At 42.6% G+C, this 18,954-nt stretch overlaps 2 protein-coding genes across 2 annotated transcripts; one reads left to right on the forward strand and one right to left on the reverse strand.

The window, feature by feature from the left end:
* Positions 1-7,658: 7,658 nt before the first annotated feature.
* Positions 7,659-8,762, reverse strand: LOC117300272. The gene has a single exon (XM_033784006.1). The coding sequence runs from the start codon at positions 8,760-8,762 to the stop codon at positions 7,659-7,661; it is 1,104 nt and encodes a 367-aa protein (XP_033639897.1).
* Positions 8,763-8,822: 60 nt separating this feature from the next.
* Positions 8,823-16,995, forward strand: LOC117300097 (tetratricopeptide repeat protein 28-like). The gene is made up of 6 exons (XM_033783789.1): positions 8,823-9,103; positions 9,457-9,644; positions 11,255-11,434; positions 12,395-12,520; positions 15,110-15,347; positions 16,912-16,995. Exons 1-5 carry the CDS (start codon positions 8,919-8,921, stop codon positions 15,325-15,327), a joined length of 897 nt encoding a protein of 298 aa, XP_033639680.1. The 5' UTR covers positions 8,823-8,918; the 3' UTR covers positions 15,328-15,347; positions 16,912-16,995.
* Positions 16,996-18,954: the final 1,959 nt, after the last annotated feature.

The following is an 18,954-nucleotide window of genomic DNA, read 5'->3' on the forward strand; positions in this document are numbered from 1 at the left end:
ATTGAGACTCAAAGGAAAGAGGCAATGACTACTTTACAATTGTTTAAGAATTCTTGGGGTCTTGTTCAGTCCAAGTAGGCCTAATGCTTTATTATGAGTTGCATTTATACATTGTAACTTGTCAATAGGGGCGCGGTATACAAGATGAGTGGTCTACTATCCACAAGCATCATCATAATTCATGCATGGATCTTGTTAATTTTTAATATATTTAACACAACTTAAAGCTGATAATGAATCGGATAATTTTCCACACGTCGCCACCAATTTATCCGCCCTTAATTAAATTAACTCAAAAACACTGAATTTGTCCATACCTGAGAAGAAGGGTTCTTATATATAACTCTAATTTTTGTTACCCCTCTGCCTACCCACCATGCAGGCAGCCTACCCACCATGACCATGCAGGCAGCCTACCCACCATGCAGGCAGTTCTGAGTCGCGATATTATTATAAACCTTGTAAAATGGATCTTTCTGACTGACTCTGCCACTGAGTGAGCGCAGTGACAGTGTTTGCTTACCTTCCTTGCGATTAATTCTAGTTTGGGATTCCCTCGTGTAGAGTTGGTAGTTTGTACCCACAGAAATGGCAAAAGTTCTGCCAAACAGTGAAGAAAATATGAACGAATTCAAAGTTCCAGAACTGAAGTTGAGCTGAGTGGTCTATTTGACATCCTCCACATGTGGACTGTGTTTTTAATTATTGTACCAACACAAATGAGGGCGCTATGCTGGTTTAACGGTGGTGGTATTTTGTTTGCAGGTGAAAAATTAACGGCGGTGTTAAATACCTGCTGCTTTATGATTGGTCTGTTGCGCGTAAGTTAATAACCAAGCTTTATGATTGGTCTGTTGGGCGTAAGTTAATAACCAAGCTTTATGATTGGTCGTTGGAAATAGTCTGGCGCGCGAAGAACAGACCCAATGATACCGATTTCCGAATAATAGAAGTAACCGAAACACAAGCCGGTTACCAAAGTCGATATTTTCAAGAACACTAAATTTTGAAAACATAACGCTAATCGATAGGCAAAAGTAGCATAAAGATAACAAAACATGGAATCGATTCTAGGCAAAAATCCACCCTTTTTTGTTTTGGCAAGGAAGATCAATGAGAAAGCCCATGTCCATACATAACGGACATGTACACTGCATGCTCTCTCGTCCGTCGCCGCAAAAGCGTCGTCCACAGCTAGTATATATGCCTGTGTTGCGTGCTACAGAGTTTGTGAAGGTGGTGCCCTAAAGAGAAAGTCTTTCTTTGGAATTCCCGAAAAGCAAAACGTGTGCTCTCCTCTGCTCCCCCCAGGAATCAACTATGGAAATTGGAAAGTGTTTATTGAATTGAAGTGATTTGCATGAAGGTACCTGGGTTATTCGCTTGAATTTTACCTGACTAACTAGTACTACTACTGGCTCCTTAAATTGTGTTGGTTTAGATTGTTGATTATAAAAGTAAAACATGTTTATGGAGGAAGACAACATGCAACATTCATTTTAACAACACTCACTCACTTTGCAGCTCTGGATCTGGATATCTCCCAATGTAGGTTGCAGGTGTGTAGTGCATAGTGTGTAGTTGGTGCACGTCCACTAGTTGACAAGGATGTCGGACACTTCGTACCTTTGCCACTTCCTACCCTGAACACTTCGGGACACTTCGTACCGTAACCAAATTGGTCACTTCGTACCGTTGGCGGGGTACGAAGTGACCATCAGTTGAGTCACTTCGTACCTTCATTAAAATGTGTATTCCTCAATAATTTAATGTTTGTTGAGATACAAATTAATAAAACATAATGAATTATAATTTTCGTTTGAATATGTGAATGTCATTTTTAATGTGAAACTAGTTACCGCCAAGGACAACATCTTCCGCCAATATTTTTTACAAATATTTTAAAGTCAAACAATCACGCAATCGTCGAAATGGCTCCTTGGTCCCAACAAAATAGTAACAGTTGGTTTGATTTGCTTTTATTCCATAATAATCCGATCACAAAGCACAAAACAATCATAAACGATGCAGAAATCCCGAATTAGAATGAAGGTAGGAAGTGTCTTGTGAGAAGGTACGAAGTGACTCGTGAGAAGGTACGAAGTGTCTTATAAGAAGGTACGAAGTGTCTAAAGGTACGAAGTGTCCAAAGTCACTTCGTACCTTGAAAAGGTACGAAGTGTCCAGGGTACGAAGTGGCAAATGTACGAAGTGTCCTGACACCGTTGACAATTACATTTTTAGCGTTTTCGTACGAAAATGCAATGTCAAATTTATATATTACTTTCTTTACAAATCGGATGGCACTGACTTTTAGTTTCACTTCCAAAGCGTTTTGTTGTAATGTATCTGTATCTGTATTGGTCTCCGTACTACACCTGCCAGTGAGGTTGTCGTCGTACGTCGGGTAGGGGTCTAAATGCAACGCAGCTTGGCAAACCATTAGTTGTTGTAATGCGCTTTTTCTGTCGCTTGGTGGATGTTGATGGAGTCTAGCGCAGCCTTAAATGACTTAAGGTCAGGTGCAGTACGGATGTCTTGGGGAAGTAGGTTCCACTCTGGCAAGGTCTTGGGGTATAATGAGAACCGGTAACAGTCTTTGTGGGCACGGATTTGTTTATATGTATGCTGGCTACTAGATGATCTTGTGGTTGTACCGGTGCATGAGTTGAGATATTCCTTTATATTGTTAGGTGTTAAACCATGTGTTTCTTTGTAGACGGATGTTAAACGAGATTTAGTCCTTCTGTCCCGGAGTGATTCCCAGTTGAGGTTTCCTAGGATTGCAGTAATGCTGGATTCACGGCTGTAATCACGAACTGTGAATCTGGCAGCCCGATTTTGGACCTGTTCAAGTTTCTTAATGTCTGTGTCGAAGTGGGGATCCCAGATAGTAGAGCCATACTCGAGTAGTGGTCTGACTAGCGTTTTGTATGCTATGGATTTCACATTGCTATTACAGTAGTAGATGTTCCTCTTTAGGAGCCTTAACATCCTGTTGGCCTTGGAGCTTATTTGACTAATATGTGTTGACCATTTCAGGTCGTGGCTGAGACCAATTCCTAGGTATGGGTGATGTTTAACTTCTGCAAGGTTTGAGTTGCCAATAATTTATGTTAGCTAGACACAATTGGTTTTTTCTTATGTGTAACCCTTAGCAAGTGGCACTTGGAGGTGTTGAAACAGAGCTGCCAATCAGTTTCCCATCTGTTGAGGGTGTTGATGTCATTTTGGAGTGTAATCGAGTCCATAGGTGAGGTAATGTTGCTTGTTGTTGGTTAAAATTAAATAAACTTTAAAGGGTCTATGTACTTTTTGTTCGCTTTCTACTACCAATCTTCAAACGGAGTAAAGTTTAATGAATGTGAATTTGTGGACATTGTGTTTTGTGTTACAAAAGGTACCCAAATCCTTTTAAAGGGTTGAATATAATGTAATCCTACTTCTAGAACTATTGTATGAGATTCGTTCCACTGTCGTCTCGACGTGGTACTTTTGGTACTTGGTGGTTATCCTCCTGGAACTTCCGCTGGGGAACTTGACACAGGAACTTGACAATTCCCTGTCTGGAATCCATACACCCAGAAAGACATAACCAAAATTGAAGCCACTCAACGACGTGCTGCCAGGTTCGTTCTGCAGCTGTACCACCGCACTGAAAGCGTGTCGGCTATGTTGAACACCTTGGAATGGGACACCTTAGAAAGGCGACGCCAGGCAGCCAGCCTCACCCTCCTCTACAAAATCCAGAACCAAACTATTGCAGTCAATCCAGACCTATACCTCAACCCAGCAATCCCATGTAATACTAGATCATTCCACCCAAACATATATCAGATCATCCCAGGTAGGATACAGTCATTCTCGAACTCATTTTTCCCAAGAACTGTCATCTGGTGGAACTCACTCCCCGGCAATATCATCAACTCCCCCCTCAGTTGAGGTTTTCAGGGGAGTGGTGACTGCTCACCTATAAGCAGCAATGAGTCTTTTTTACTTGCACCATGTACAAACGCACCCCTGCACCGCTCATGGACAAGTAGTCCCTCGGCTTTACGTCCTGTCTTATGGACCCTACCGAGTATACAAGTAGAAGTAGAAAGGAGGTCAGGAGAGCGTCGTCTAATTTGTTTTGTTGTAGTTTAGGCCTAGCTAGATTGTGAATGTAATTACTTTTGAAGATTTGGTGGGATTTGGAATCTATAAATGAGGGATTGTTGCAGATTATTCCATAATTTCTCAGTGTTCTTTGAAAAAAAGATTGTTCGTAGATGGTAGATGAGATGCTGGGTATTTTGAACTGATTGTCTTTGCCCTTTCTTGCCCTCTGCGGTTTCGATTCTAAAATGTGGCTGTGGTCGGCTTTGAATACACGTGACGATAGACGAGGTGTCAGGACACTTCGTACTTTTGCCACTTCGTACCCTGGACACTTCGTACCTTTGCAAGGTACGAAGTGACTATGGACACTTCGTACCTTGGACACTCTTTGGATTGGACAAAAATGTGTTCAGTGGACTTGTCGTAAACGGGCCCAAACTCGACCATCATGACTCAGATTTTCAATTACTTTGCGCCTTCAGGACGTCCCTCTAATCTTAGTTAGGCTATATATTTTATTTACCTGGTCCCTTTTGTAAATATTTTGCCATGAGTAACATAGTGAAATCACATGTTTGATAAAATAGCCACAGTTGTTTTGCTTACAGGCTTTATAAAATTAGGTTCAGTTCTGAAATATTTTTCATTTCTCTTCATATCCAGATCCACACAGATAATCGTCATTCTATGTTACCAGTGACCAGGATACCAGCTGTCTTGGTTCTCTCCTTGTTCTCATTGGTCCATATTCATGCTCGACATACTACGATACACCCAGGTGTTCAAGGCTTGTCGGATACCAAGACGTCGTACAAATACATTGATAAGTTAAGTCTATCAAATGACAATAGACGATAGATTCAGGAGATACTGCTGGACGCCGGCGCCCAGCATGAAAAGCTGCTAGCAGAGTACCAGGCAGAGGCATACAGACCATTGACCATCGGTAAGAGATATTTGTCAAGTTTACTTATTGCAATAAATAGTTATGCCTGAAGTTGTGTTTCCAACTTCTTTTGGGCCCTTTTTCAAACCTCGTCTTGGGCTCTGGCTTATAGGCTCCAAGCTCTATCTACTGGGCCCAATTTCATGGCTCTGCTTGCCGCCGAATTCTGCGCTTACCTGCGTTCCCCGCTTACGTGCAAGCGCCGAATTTCTGCGCTAGCCTTGTAAGCGTAGAATGCGTACATGTAGCGTGGAATACGCACGCGCAGAAGCCAAAATTCGCCGTAACCCGTGAAATACGCTTGCTGTAAGCACAGAATTCCCTGCTTCCGTGAGCGCCGATTCTGCGCTTACGGTAAGCAGAGCCATGAAATTGGGCCCTGATGTTCGAACCACCACGTGAAATACGCGCTGGTCCAAAAAGGCAGTTTAAAGGCTGAGCTCTGCGTCATGGCCGAGTAGTTTTCTAGTTCTGGTGGTTTACTCATCGAGTGTGGGTTCAAACCCTAGTCATGACATTTGTGTCATCGTCGTCATCATCATCATCATCATCATTCTCTGTGGTCCATCAAGAGGGACGTATCGATTTGTTTTAGACTGCCACAGCTGCTGTGCCGGTGAGCCATGGTCCACTTCTAGCTGGCGCAACCAGGTGTTGTGTGGTCGCCCTCTGGGTCTCTTCCAGGCTGGGCCGGGACGGATTCCCGCTCAAGCGTTGACGCTCAGCTTGAGGGGGGTATGTGCTGGAGTATATGCTTTACTATAATTCGTTCTCTTCACCCAGGGGTACAAATGGGTACCTGCGAGGGTAGGGGTTGATATTGTGAGTGAAAAAGCCTTTCGAGCGCCATGGCAGCTCGGGGTTGAAATCCCCAGGGAGCTGAGAAAGTTTATAGGAATGTTATTGACTCGATGACAAGGGCAATAATGTAAATCGCATTGATTTGGTCAGTGTAAAATGTGCTATAGAACATGGTGGTTAAAGGCCCGGTCCCACTGCAGCGATAACGAGAACGATAACGATAACGACACAAAGAGAACGCATTCCATTGGTTGAATGAGAGTGTGCATATTCTGCGTGGAGCAATTCATCCAATACAATGCGTTCTCTTTGCGCCGTGATAGTTATCGTTTTCGTTATCGCTGCAGTGTGACTCGGCCTTAAGTCATCGCAGTGTGGGTTCGAATCCTGTTCAAGACATTTGTGTCCTTGAGCAAGATGCTTTACTACCAACCATGTTAAATGTCTGTCATCTATCACAGATGAGAGGATTTCCGAGGCCTGAGTTCTACTTCTGACCAATCTGCCTGCTGCTGCCACGTTACTTGAAGATACGCTTAGCTTCCCAGAAATATCTACTGAGCAGGTAAGTTTAAAGGCACTGGAGGTGTTTGGTAATGTCGAAAACCAGTGTTCTCACTTGGTGTATCCCAACAAATGCATAAAGTAAACCTGCAAAAATTTTGGCTCAATTGGTCAACGAAGTTTCATGATAATAATGAAAGAAAGAACACCCTTTTTGAAAAATTTACATTCAGTGTGTGCTTTCAGATGCATATGAAGCCTTTTTATTTGACTGAGAAATTACCTCTTTCTTAAACACAAAGACAATGTTTTATCAAAGTTGCATTGGCTGTAAGTGCAGTTTTCCGCACTTAGTTGATCCCAGTTCTGTACCCCCAACAAATGTGCGTTTATCTTCTCTTTTTGACAGAAAGAGAAGTATATAGGATTTGAGGCATTGTGTGGTGAGGTATCAATGTATATTTGGTTTGCGGTAACACCATGTGTGTATCTACTTGCCAGGTAGAGTTGTTCTTAGGGAACTGTCTCGCTTTATTCTACTGCCATGGAGTAGATAATCGGAGGTTCGGGAGACTTCTCAGTTCTGAAAAGAACTGTCCTGCTTTTCAACTATTACCAGGGCGGATGGTATAGAAATTAGACTGGACAACTACTTTAGCTTATAGGATCGTAATTAACTGTACTGCCGCGGAGTCAGTTCTGAAATTGGTCTCAACGTTTCGACTAGCTTGCTCTAGTCATCGTCAGGAGACTGAAGAGGTAAGAGAAGAGTGGGCTTATTTATAGGGGTTCAGTGGATCCACTGCAGTTCAATCAATGCTCTGATTGGTTGTGTGGTTGGCAGCCTCAGGGCTATGGTTAGGGTTGGCCATTGTGTGAGAAACCTCTCGGGTGTAGTGAGGCGTGTCAGTAGGTTGGTGGTTGTTAGAGGAGGAGGGTGGTAGGATAGTATGCCAAATGCTGCTGATGAAATAGCCGATATCTTGTGGCACAGTGTCGTGTCTGTATATTTCGATAGCTTCCCTTATGCGCCTTGTATACCAATGTCTCTCAGGTGCTATGATACGAGCCTGATCCCAATCTATGACATGGTCTAAATCGGTGGAGTGTTTGACAATGGCAGATTTGTCATATTCCCCTCTGCGGCCGTGTGCTTTATGTTCTTTTAGCCTGGTAGTTAGGTCTCTACCGGTCTTGCCAATGTACACTTTACCACAAGTACAAGGAATTCGATAGACCCCTGCCTGACTGCTAGAGTCATGCTTGTCTTTGTGAGTGTGTAGCTTAGTATCCAACTTGTACGAGTTCAGTAGTAGACCTTGATTTCGGCCTCACGGAGGATCCGTTGAATTTTGTGTGAGGTATGACCAATGTACGGAAGGACCGCAATGGGCATATCTTTGGATTGTGCAGACTGAGAGTTGTGTTTTGAAAGGGACTCTCTTTTGTTTGGTTTATACCCATTCTCTTTTAGCACTGTGTTAAGGTGCTCCAGTTCATTAGGTAAATGTTCCTTATCACAAATAATGTGTGCCCTTTGAAGTAGGGTCCGGTTCACTGAGGCTTTCACAGAAGGAGGATGGAATGACCGAGCGTTGAGGTAGCGGTCTGTATGGGTGGGTTTTCTGTACACGGAGTGTGCTAGAGAACCATCAGTCTTCTTGGAAATGAGTACATCAAGGAAAGGTAATGAATCGGATGTCTCAGTTTCCATGGTGAACTGAATGTTAGGGTGTTGGCGGTTAATGTGACTAAGGAAGTCATCATGGTTTTCCAATCCATGTGACCAAATGATGAACGTGTCATCCACATATCGGAGCCAAAGTTTGGGTTTGAGTCGAGCGGTACCCAGGGCTTTCTGTTCAAAATCTTCCATGAAAATGTTCGCTAAGACTGGGGAAATAGGAGACCCCATGGGAGTTCTTAAAGCCTGTCTGTAATATCCATCTCTCCATTGGAAGTATGTGGACTTCACGCATGTCATTAATAGATCATGAATCTGGTCTGGCGTTAGGCTGGTTCGATCGGTAAGAGTTTCATCTTGTTCTAGTACCGCTTTGGTTATTTGGCAAGCTTCATCGGTGGGTACGTTAGTGAAAAGAGATTTGACATCAAAACTCACTAATATATCGGATGACTGTAATTCAATTCCCTTGATAATATCGATAAACCCTGCTGAATTGGGTACATGGTGAGGTGTTTTGCCCACAAGTGTGTGTAAAAGCTTAGTCAAGTGTTGGGCGAGGTTGTAGGTAGGGGAACCTCGAGAGGAGACAATAGGGCGGAGCGGTTTATCTGGTTTGTGAATCTTTGGCTGACCAAAGAATCTCGGGCACTTCGAGGCCGAAGGCCTGAGATGTCTGTACAATGGAGTGGGTATGGCAGTGCTACAGTTTAGGGAGAGGAGCATGGCAGCGAGCTTCCTTTCAACTGATGGGATCGGGTTCTTCTTTAGGTGGACATAGGTATCTGTGTCAAGGATACTTTGAACCTTTTGGACTTGGGGAATGCTCACCGTTTCCTCGGCAACTTGCAGGATGCCAAGACATATCTTGACGAGGCTGAGATGTTGGCCGTCGAGATGGGCGACGTGGACAAGATCACCACGGCAACCATCCATCACGGGGATTGGATTCTTGGGAGTGGACATCTGAAGGAGGCTATTGCCAAGGTTTTCCAGCCGCTGTTGAAACGGAATATGAGCGACAAGAATAGGGGGCTAATGTTACAGTCATTTGGAAATGCTTGTAGGTAAGTTTGTCGAAGCCACCGATCTATCTGGTTGTCTTTTTTTATGCTTCAACATTTTATTTTAGTTGCCCAATTTCTTAGAGCTGCTTTCAAAACACAAAAGTAGCTAACACCAAACAATATTGCTTACCAGAATAAGTTTACCAGCCAAGATATTTTGTCATGTGTGCTATCTGTACCTGGTATCTTGTTTGGAATTGCTAAAAGCATGGAGTATTGCTCCATGCTAAAAGCAACAATTTTCTGCTTAAGCAGCTCTCTAAAATTTGGCCCTGGTAAACGTCGTCATATGACATTTTACAACCAATGGGATAAAACCAGCCTTAATTTATGATTGTTGCATTGCATTCCAGGGCTTCAGCAGACTTCGGAACAGCTAAAGAGTACTTAAGAGAAGCCATCGCTATCGCCGAGCGACTTGAAGATCCTGTTGCCGTGGCAGATCGCCATGGGGACTTGGGAACCACTTTTCGGTCGGGGGGGCGGTCCACCGATGCCCTTACCCATCAGAAAAAACAGTTTGTGTTTGCAAAACAAAGAGGCAAGTTATTTCAACGTTTCGATCAGTATGCTCTCTCGTTCATACCTGGGCCCAGTTTCATAGCGCTGCTTAACAGTCGATTTTGTGCTTACTGTGCAATTTTTGTTTCATAGCGCTGCTAACCGTAAGCACATGAAAAGGCATGCTAACCTTCCGGTGCTTACCGCACGAAAATAAATGACGTCACACGCAATGGCCGTCCAATTTTTCTGCTAACCTGTGAAATACGCTAAGGCTTAAGCAAATTTTTCTGCTACAGTAAGCACGCAAATTTGCTTACAGTTAAGCAGCGCTATGAAATTGGGCTCTCTCGTTCATACTTGTTCTTCTTCCCTAGGTGACAGGCAGCTTTAGTGGTTTCCTGCTTCAACATTGGCTTCACTCTTTACTCCATGAGCCCACCGGACTACGACATGGCCTTGGTCTGCCACGCCATACACTTGGAGCTCTTGGACAGGATCGGATATGTTGATAACGTGAACGACCCTCTTACATTATACCTGTTCTTCTTTCCTAGGTGACCAGGCAGCTCTAGTGGTTTCCTGCTTCAACATTGGCTTCACTCATTACTCTACTCTATGAGCCCACCGGACTACAACTCAGCCTTGGTCTACCACGCAGTGCAGCTAGAGCTTTCTGACACTGACAGGATTGGAAATGTTGATAACTGTGAACGACTCTCTTACATTATACCTACTCTCCTTCCCTAGGTGACCAGGCAACTTTAGTGGTTTCCTGCTTCAATATCGGCTTCACTCTTTACTCCATGAGCCCACCGGACTACAACTCAGCCTTGGTCTACCACGCAGTACAGCTAGAGCTTTCTGACACTGACAGGATCAGAAATGTTGACAACTGTGTACGACCCTCTTACATTATACCTGCTCTCGTTCCCAAGGTGACCAGGCAGCTCTAATGGTTTCCTGCTTCAACATTGGCTTCACTCATTACTCCATGAGCTCACCGGACTACAACATGGCCTTGGTCTACCACACAGTACACTTGGAGCTCTTGGACAGGATTGGACATTATACCTCTTGGACATTATACCTGCTCTCGTTCCCTAGGTGACAGGCAGCTCTAGTGGTTTCCTGCTTCAACATCGGCTTCACTCATTACTCCATGAGCTCACCGGACTACAACATGGCCTTGGTCTGCCACGCCATACACTTGGAGCTCTCGGACAGGATTGGACATTATACCTCTTGGACATTATACCTGCTCTCGTTCCCTAGGTGACCAGGCAGCTTTAGTGGTTTCCTGCTTCAACATCGACTTCACTCACTACTCCATGAGCCCACCGGACTACAACTCAGCCTTGGTCTACCATGCAGTACAGCTAGAGCTTTCTGACACTGACAGGATTGGAAATGTTGATAACTGTGAACGACCCTCTTACATCATACTTGTTCTTCTTCCCTAGGTGACAGGCAGCTCTAGTGGTTTCCTGCTTCAACTTTGGCTTCACTCATTACTCCATGAGCCCACCGGACTACAACTCAGCCTTGGTCTACCATGCAGTACAGCTAGAGCTTTCTGACACTGACAGGATTGGAAATGTTGATAACTGTGAACGACCCTGTTACATCATACTTGTTCTTCTTCCCTAGGTGACCAGGCAGCTCTAGTTGTATTCTGCTTCAACATTGGCTTCACTCATTACTCCATGAGCCCACCGGACTACGACATGGCCTTGGTCTACCACGCCATACACCTGGAGCTGTCCGACACGATCGGGTACTTGGCGATGAAGTCGCGTGCCTTAAACTGCCTCGGCAAGATATACACAGGTTTGAATTTTAAGTATTATAAGTTATCCCACACACGCTCATGGAATACGGAAAAATTAGCCCTGGCGGCCTTACACTTTCGTAATATTACAGTGACATCCTGGATATCAGGGTACATTTCTGGGGCGGAAAATTTTCAAAGCTTGATAACTCAAATCTTACCTGCAAGAAAGCACTAATTTCAACAGATTCACACTCCATGGCAGCATATATTTTTCTGCGGTGGGTTTTGATCAGCATATATTCTTCAAAAATCCGTCATTTTCATGAAATAATGCAGCTCCCAACGTTAAGGAATTCCCATTTTTGTTCGTACTCTCACAGTCTGCCGTGTTTACGCAAGATGCGCAAATCTTGCGTTGCGTTTGTGCGTTAATGCTGTGCAGTCAAGAGTATGGTGACCAAGAATTCATGCGTCTTGCATCATGCGTCTTGCATGCGAATGTATACGCAGACGCACGGCAACAGACAACACTGTGAGAAAACGATAAAAACAGGATTTTTTTAACGTTGGGAGCTGCATTATTTCACGAAAATGACGGATTTGTGAGGAATATATGAGGACCAAAACCCACCGCAGAAATATGTATGCCACCATGGAATGTGAATCTGTTGAAATTAGTGGCTTGTTGCAGGTAAGTTTTGAGTTATGAAGCTTTGAAAATGTTCCGCCCCAGTAACAGGCCTCAATAGTTAGGACTCTGTATCTGTGTACAGAGGAAGAGTCCTATATAGGGCTAATGGAAAAATATAGTGCGTCTGCATCTCACATCCAACAAGACCTCGGCCTTGGACCTCTTTGGATATGGGACGTAGTTGTGCTATATTTTTCCTATTGTGCTATATAAAGGAAGCCACTATCAGATAGCACCCCCAGGGATAATTACTTTAAAGAAGTCAATAATTATTTGAAAATCAAAATCATTTTTGATTTGTGTCTGTTCTTCTCTTCGTCATCAGCTCTGAAGGACAATGAGGCGGCCATCTTGCTCCTTGTGGAATGCTTGGAAGTCCACAGTCAAACGGGAAACCATCGCGGATTGGGCATAGCCTACGGGAACATCGGTACGGTGTACCGAGCCATGGGTACGTTGTGTAATGTTTGTTATTGAGACATTAATGAGCCAGTCAGCATTCTCCCTTAAGGCAGTGGACACTATTGGTTATAGTCAAAGACTAGCCTTCACAGTTGGTGTATCTCAACATATGCATACAATAATGAACCTGTGAAAATTTGAGCTCAATCGGTCATCGAACTTGCGAGATATGAATGAAAGAGAAAAAAAACCTTGTCACACGAAGGTGTGTGCGTTTAGATGGTTGATTTCGAGACCTCAAGTTCTAAATCTGAGGTCTCGAAATCAAATTCGTGGAAAATTACTTCTTTCTCGGAAACTATGGCACTTCAGAGGGTGCCGTTTCTCTGGAGAAGTGAAAAAGAAAAACGTGAAATCTGTGGATGAAAATTTGAAAATAAAAAATATTAAGAAAGCACTGGATTGGTGAAAAGAGGTAAAGTTAACAAGAAAAATGAGCAGAGTTTCTGTTGGGCGCGATAATAATAATAAAAATAATAACGAGGTCTTAAAGAGCGCACAAATCTCAGGGCGCTATTACAGAGAAAATACTAACAAAAATAACAAAGAACACATTAAATACAAAAGAATGGATCTTTGAAACTAAAACACCCCAAAGAAATTAAAAAATAAACCTGATAAAAAAAACTAAAAAAACAAACTCAAATATGATTAGAGTGCCACTGCACTGACGTCCTGGCTATAAAGGTTCTTTACAATGCGAACACAAATTTGACTACAATTTCCTTAATTTTTTACTTGATTTGAGAAGTTGAAATTCCGTTCATATATTCATAGTGTCCCTCACTATATTTTCAACGAGTTTACAGCTAACAAATATATCCATGGAAGAAATTATTTCCGAAAATATGTCGAAGTTCTGCACTGGCGATGTTGATCATCGTATACCACTTGATAGTGTGAGCTCAAGTGCGCATGGCTTTAGAGTGCAGCGCGTTGTCTTGCCGCTATTCGCCGTCAACTGGGTAGGTGCCATCAAATCGCCTTCAACTCCTCCAATACACATTTAAAATCCAGGAGGCATAAAACTGGAAAGCACTACACCTCAAAGTTTTAAAGTTTCAGGTTGAATTTCGGTTACAAAGTGAGTTTTTTTCTTAAAAAATATTTATAAGCAGCAAAGCCGTCTGCCGCCATCTTGCTTTTTTACATGGCTTCTTCTTGTCATATAGACGGACAACAGAGGACCGATGAGGCCACTTAGCATGCGCCAACTTAACGGCCTCATCTGTCCTGGGAAAAAGATATGCTTCCAGCACATGGAGTCTTGGCACAAGACGTCTATTCTCGGTATACTATGTTCTGCGCTTTGTGTAAATTGCTCGCTGACTATTATCCATCTGCTTAGTGAGTGGTTGACGCAAGTTGATGGCGCCGCCAGTGATCAGTGCAAGAAAGTATTTACACGGAAGTTAGTGGACGACGTGGGAATGGAAAACGTAAATTTCAATTTTCTTTTCACAAAATATTAACACCAAAGGAGACAAGTCAACAATTTTAAATAACGCGGGCTTGGAGTTCCAACTACAAGGAACATGTGAGTAAAAGTTCAGACTCCCAACTTAGGTAGAAATATTTTTAACAGATTTTTTAAAATCTTTCGCAATGGTACGGGACCTTTGGACTCCATCGCGTTGCATGCAACGGAGGAGTCCAACCTGGGCTATATAAAGTACAATGCTCTCTTGTGTGAGTTGTTGGCCATTGGAATAACTTATCAAAATGATATTTGGTTGTGTTGACGGAGTGGACGACACCAAACGAGTTGACGGCAAGTAGCAGTAGGATTGCGAGTGTAAAGTCAGGTTCATACTTCCTGCAAATGCGAATGCAATTATGCGATAGAACAAATGGTGACGATTTCACATGGCTGTTTAGCACTTAGCAAACTGATGTGAACTATTCCTTGCGAATTTGGGGTGCAAAATTACAACGCATTCACATTCGCTTTCGCAGGAAGAAGTATGAACCGGGCTTTACACTCGCAATCATCTCTTAACTATTCTCACCCATTCTATTCTCAGGTCCAGACGGACATTCAAAGGTTTATGATTCGCACGTCATCCTCTAACAATGACAATGCGGCTAGCATCAACCACATCGTTGTCTTTCTACAGAGACCTCGGAGTGAGGGAGATCCCTCTGTTCCCCATCCCCAACACTAAACTCGCAATCAGATCAATTGTGGTTTTACCCTTTACACCGATATGTTAGTACTCGGTACTTTCCTGAGTTCTGTGAAAAAAAAATCACAGGCATATTACTTGGGTGGGATTCGAACCATCGACCCTTGCAGTTAACGAGCAGTGTCTTCTTACCATCCTAAATAAAGGGTTCAAACTGCCTCTAGCTACCAGGCACTCGAGGTAGTCTAGTTTGTAAGACACTGCTACAGATTTGCAAAGGTCCTGGGTTCTAATCCCACCCAAGTAATCGAGTATGCCTGAGAACTCGTGAAAGTTACTCGTCGGTGTAATGGTAAAATCAAAAGTATATGAAATTCTTTATCCCAAATGCAAATTTAACATCTAGTTCTCGCAACCATCTCTTAACTAGTTTCACCCATTTTACTCTCTAGGTCCAGACAGACATGCAACAGATAGACGACACTCATGTCCTCTTCAACATTTTCAATGCGGCTACCATCAACCACATCGTTGTCTTCCTGACCGGGACCGGAGCGATTCCAGAGGGAATGGGCGGGGCCATCTACTTCAGTTGGCCGTCACCGGAGGGCGAAATGGTCTGGATGTTTCTCGGTTTCATCACCAACGAAAAGCCAAGTGCCATTTTTAAAGTAGTCGGCTTGAAGAAAGGTATGGTTGACAAAAAAATGTAGTCAATATGTTTCATCAGGCCGGTGTTTATATCCTGTTTTATTGGCATAACTGTCACATCTCCACCCGCAAAATATTATGATTACATGTCCATGTACGTGCAAATGGGCAATTCCACGGTCAGTCGCAAAACACTTTTCAGTGTAATTTCTCGATCGTGGTGCTAGAAGTTCTGTGTGAGATATTCTTTCCTCTAAGTTTATAGACTGATTTGTACTTGACACCCAAGGCTTTGAATTGATAATTATTAGAAATGTTGTGGGCTTTGTGCTCTGGATGTTATAACGTTGTAAAGACCGGTCAGTCGCATTACACAAAAAGGACATGGTAAAAAAAACACTTGTCACAATTCAAAAATCTCCTCTATCAAAAAGATTGTGAAAGTGTTACTATATGTAACACACAACTCTTATACATGAGTATCCAACAGGATACTTATAAATGGTCAGCAACTTGAACTTTTAGGTATACTGTCGCATTACAGTCAGTCGCATTACAGTTTTCCAGGCAATGTAGCCACGCCTACATGGTGCCCAAGCCGAGTTCTGATTTGGCAATAATTGGGTTCATTCCTTGTCAACAACTAAAAATAAATTGGTTTCATATGTTAGCTATAACTTCTAAGTGGAAAGAAAGTTGTGACATAAACTTGATTTTTGTGTGTTATGTCCATGTTTGCTTGGAATTGCCGAAATACCTACAGGAACAATCCTTCTTGCCCAGAGCAAGACTATTGAGATATTCCCTAAAGCAAAGCAAGAAATCATCTTGGTTAGAAGCATTGGACACTATTGGTGATTACTCAAAATAATTGTTAACATAAAAACTGACTTGGTAATGAGCAATGGAGAGCTGTTGATAGTAAAAAACATTGTGAGAAACGACTCCCTCTGAATCTGAAGTAACGTAGTTTTTGAGAAAGTAGTAATTTCTCACTAAAATATTTGATTTGATTTCGAGACCTCAACTGAAAGCACACAACTTCGTACGAACAGGGTTTTTTCTCTTCCATTATTCTCTCACAACTTCGAAGACCAATTGAGTTCAAATTTTCACAGGTTTGTTCTTTGTGCATATTTTGAGATACACCAAGTGAGAAGACTGGTCTCTGAAAATATTACTAAAGGTGTCCAGTGTCAATGATCAATTTTTGGCATCCAGTGGTTCCACTTCGTCAACAACAATGAGGTCACCCAAAGAACGTGTCCGCCCCCCCATCAACCAACTAATTCAACACCGCCACTCTGCCTTCTTCGGTCATGTTGCTCGCCTAGCTGACAACATCCCAGCTAAAAAAGCTCTTAAGTATCGCCATCAACTCCAGGGGAGGCCTAGCACCAGCTCCTGGCTGGAAGAGACCTAGACAGAGGCGCCCTCGGTCATCCTAGGCCCAACAACTTGGTCGGTCGAGCAAAATCGCCCACATGTGGCGTGAGGCTCTAGGACGTGGACACATGAAATCGGCGCGATGGACCCTTGCTGCCTCTGCGGGTTGATTGATTGATTGTCTTTTTATGATTTTGTTTGAATGTGTCTTTCAAAGGAAGTTCTACAAACAACTCATTCATGCAGTCTATGCCTGTAAAGCAGCCGATGAAGACGATGTCACAGATTGGAATCTCTGTGGAACCCCTTCACGTTATCCAGCATCAGATACCAGCAGAAACTACCCAGGTATGTTTTTATTTTGTTGTTGTGCACAGTTGGCTGGGTATTGGTAATTGTTAAAGACCAGTCTTCTCACTTGCTGTATCTCAACATTTGCCTAAAATAACAACCCTGTGAAAATTTGAGCTCATTCGGTCATCTAAGTTGCGAGATAATTATGAAAGAAAAAACACCCTTGTACATGTGGTAACTTTATTCCGGTTAACAAGGTCCCAATTGCATAGAGCTGCTCAAGTAGAAAATACTGTTAAACAATTTTCACTGGCTGGTAACTTTATCTCGGTTAGCATAATTTTGATTTGCTTAGCTTATTTTGTGCTTAAAGGCAGTGGACACTTTTGGTAATTTTTAGTCTTTTATTATTATTGGTGTCTTTATTGGTGTCTTTATTATTATTACGTCTTCAATTAATCGTGATGCAATTAAGCCTGGGCGACTATTGCGACAAGTGTCAAAGTCGCAACTATTGATTGCTTAGTCGAGTAGCGACTATCGTTTTTTAACTACTCGGTTAATCGTACCTCCACGACAACTACAACAATAGTCGTGGCTTCCTGCTTGGTGAACCAATGGTGTTGCTCACCACTATTTACGACGACATAATTTACTTACGAAACACAATCGGACATCACGATCAGAAACACAATGCGACTCGATGAGAGCTGTTGATAAAATAAAACATCGTGAGAAACGGCTCCCTCTGAAGTAACAAAGTTTTTGAGAAAGAAGTGATTTCTCACTGAAATATTTGCATCTGCGAAAGACTTCAGGCGTGAAGCCTTTCTCAAACTTCTAAAAAGAATTTTTTCTTCAACTATTTTCTGGAAGTTTGATAATCGATTAAGGCAAACTTCCACAGGTTTGTTACATTTTATGCATACATGTTGGGATACATGGGCATGGCAAGTGCTTGAAAACTGGTCTCTGACAATAGACCGATCCATTAGGCTCCGCCCACGGCGCACATGTGAGCAAGAACACGTGAGGCTCTCCTATGCCATTCTGCACAACTCGTCCGCCAACGCCAAGCATACGCATGTCAGACTCTTTTTGTCAGACTTTGTGTTGCGCAATGGGATGTGTTTGGTCAATACGCAATGATGGGGCGAAGCTAAATGGATCGGCCTATTACCAAAGGGGTCCAGTGCCTTTTACTTACTTTTTGTTTTCTCTCCATTTATTTAGACGTCGACTTTGACCAGCTTCTCAGAGTTCTCCATGAAGATGTTGGAGAACTTCTACAACTACGCCTCGTCGTTCGGAATAAACCAGTCGCACATGACACCCCAGCCAAACATCAGCTGGATCCCCATGACGGTCCTAGATAAATGGTTTCAGAACTTCAAAAAAAAAATGGCGCAGGATCAGAACTTTTGGAGGAAGTAACTTTAACAATTTTAAGATTTGGGTACTTTTTGTAACACAAAACATAATGTCCACAGATTTACATTAAACTTACTCAAATTGAAGATAATGATGGTAGAAAGCTTCCCTGAAAACATGACTTGCTGTGAAGCTGTACTTTTTGAGAAATGAGTAAAACAATGTCATGGAAATAATTTTTGACTCTTCGAAAATTATTTTAGCATGTAGAAACGTATGTTCAGGACATTGTTTTACTCATTTCTCACAAACTACATCACCTCAGCAAGTAACTTTTAAAGGTAAGCTTTCTACTATCATTATCTTCAAACGGTGTAAGTTTAATGCAAATCTGTAAACATTGTGTTTCGTGTTACAAAAAGTACCCAAAGAATTATGTAATGTATTTATTTGCAACTGCTTTTAGAGATTACCAAAAGAAATAAACTTAGTACATAAAGGTCATAGGATTTGAGGCATTGCATGGTGAGGTATCAATGTACATGTATATTTGGTTTGCGGTAACACCATGTGTGTATCTACTTGCCAGGTAGAG

This window comes from Asterias rubens, chromosome 15 (genome assembly GCF_902459465.1).
Source record: "Asterias rubens chromosome 15, eAstRub1.3, whole genome shotgun sequence".
NCBI classification, from domain to species: Eukaryota; Metazoa; Echinodermata; class Asteroidea; order Forcipulatida; family Asteriidae; genus Asterias; species Asterias rubens.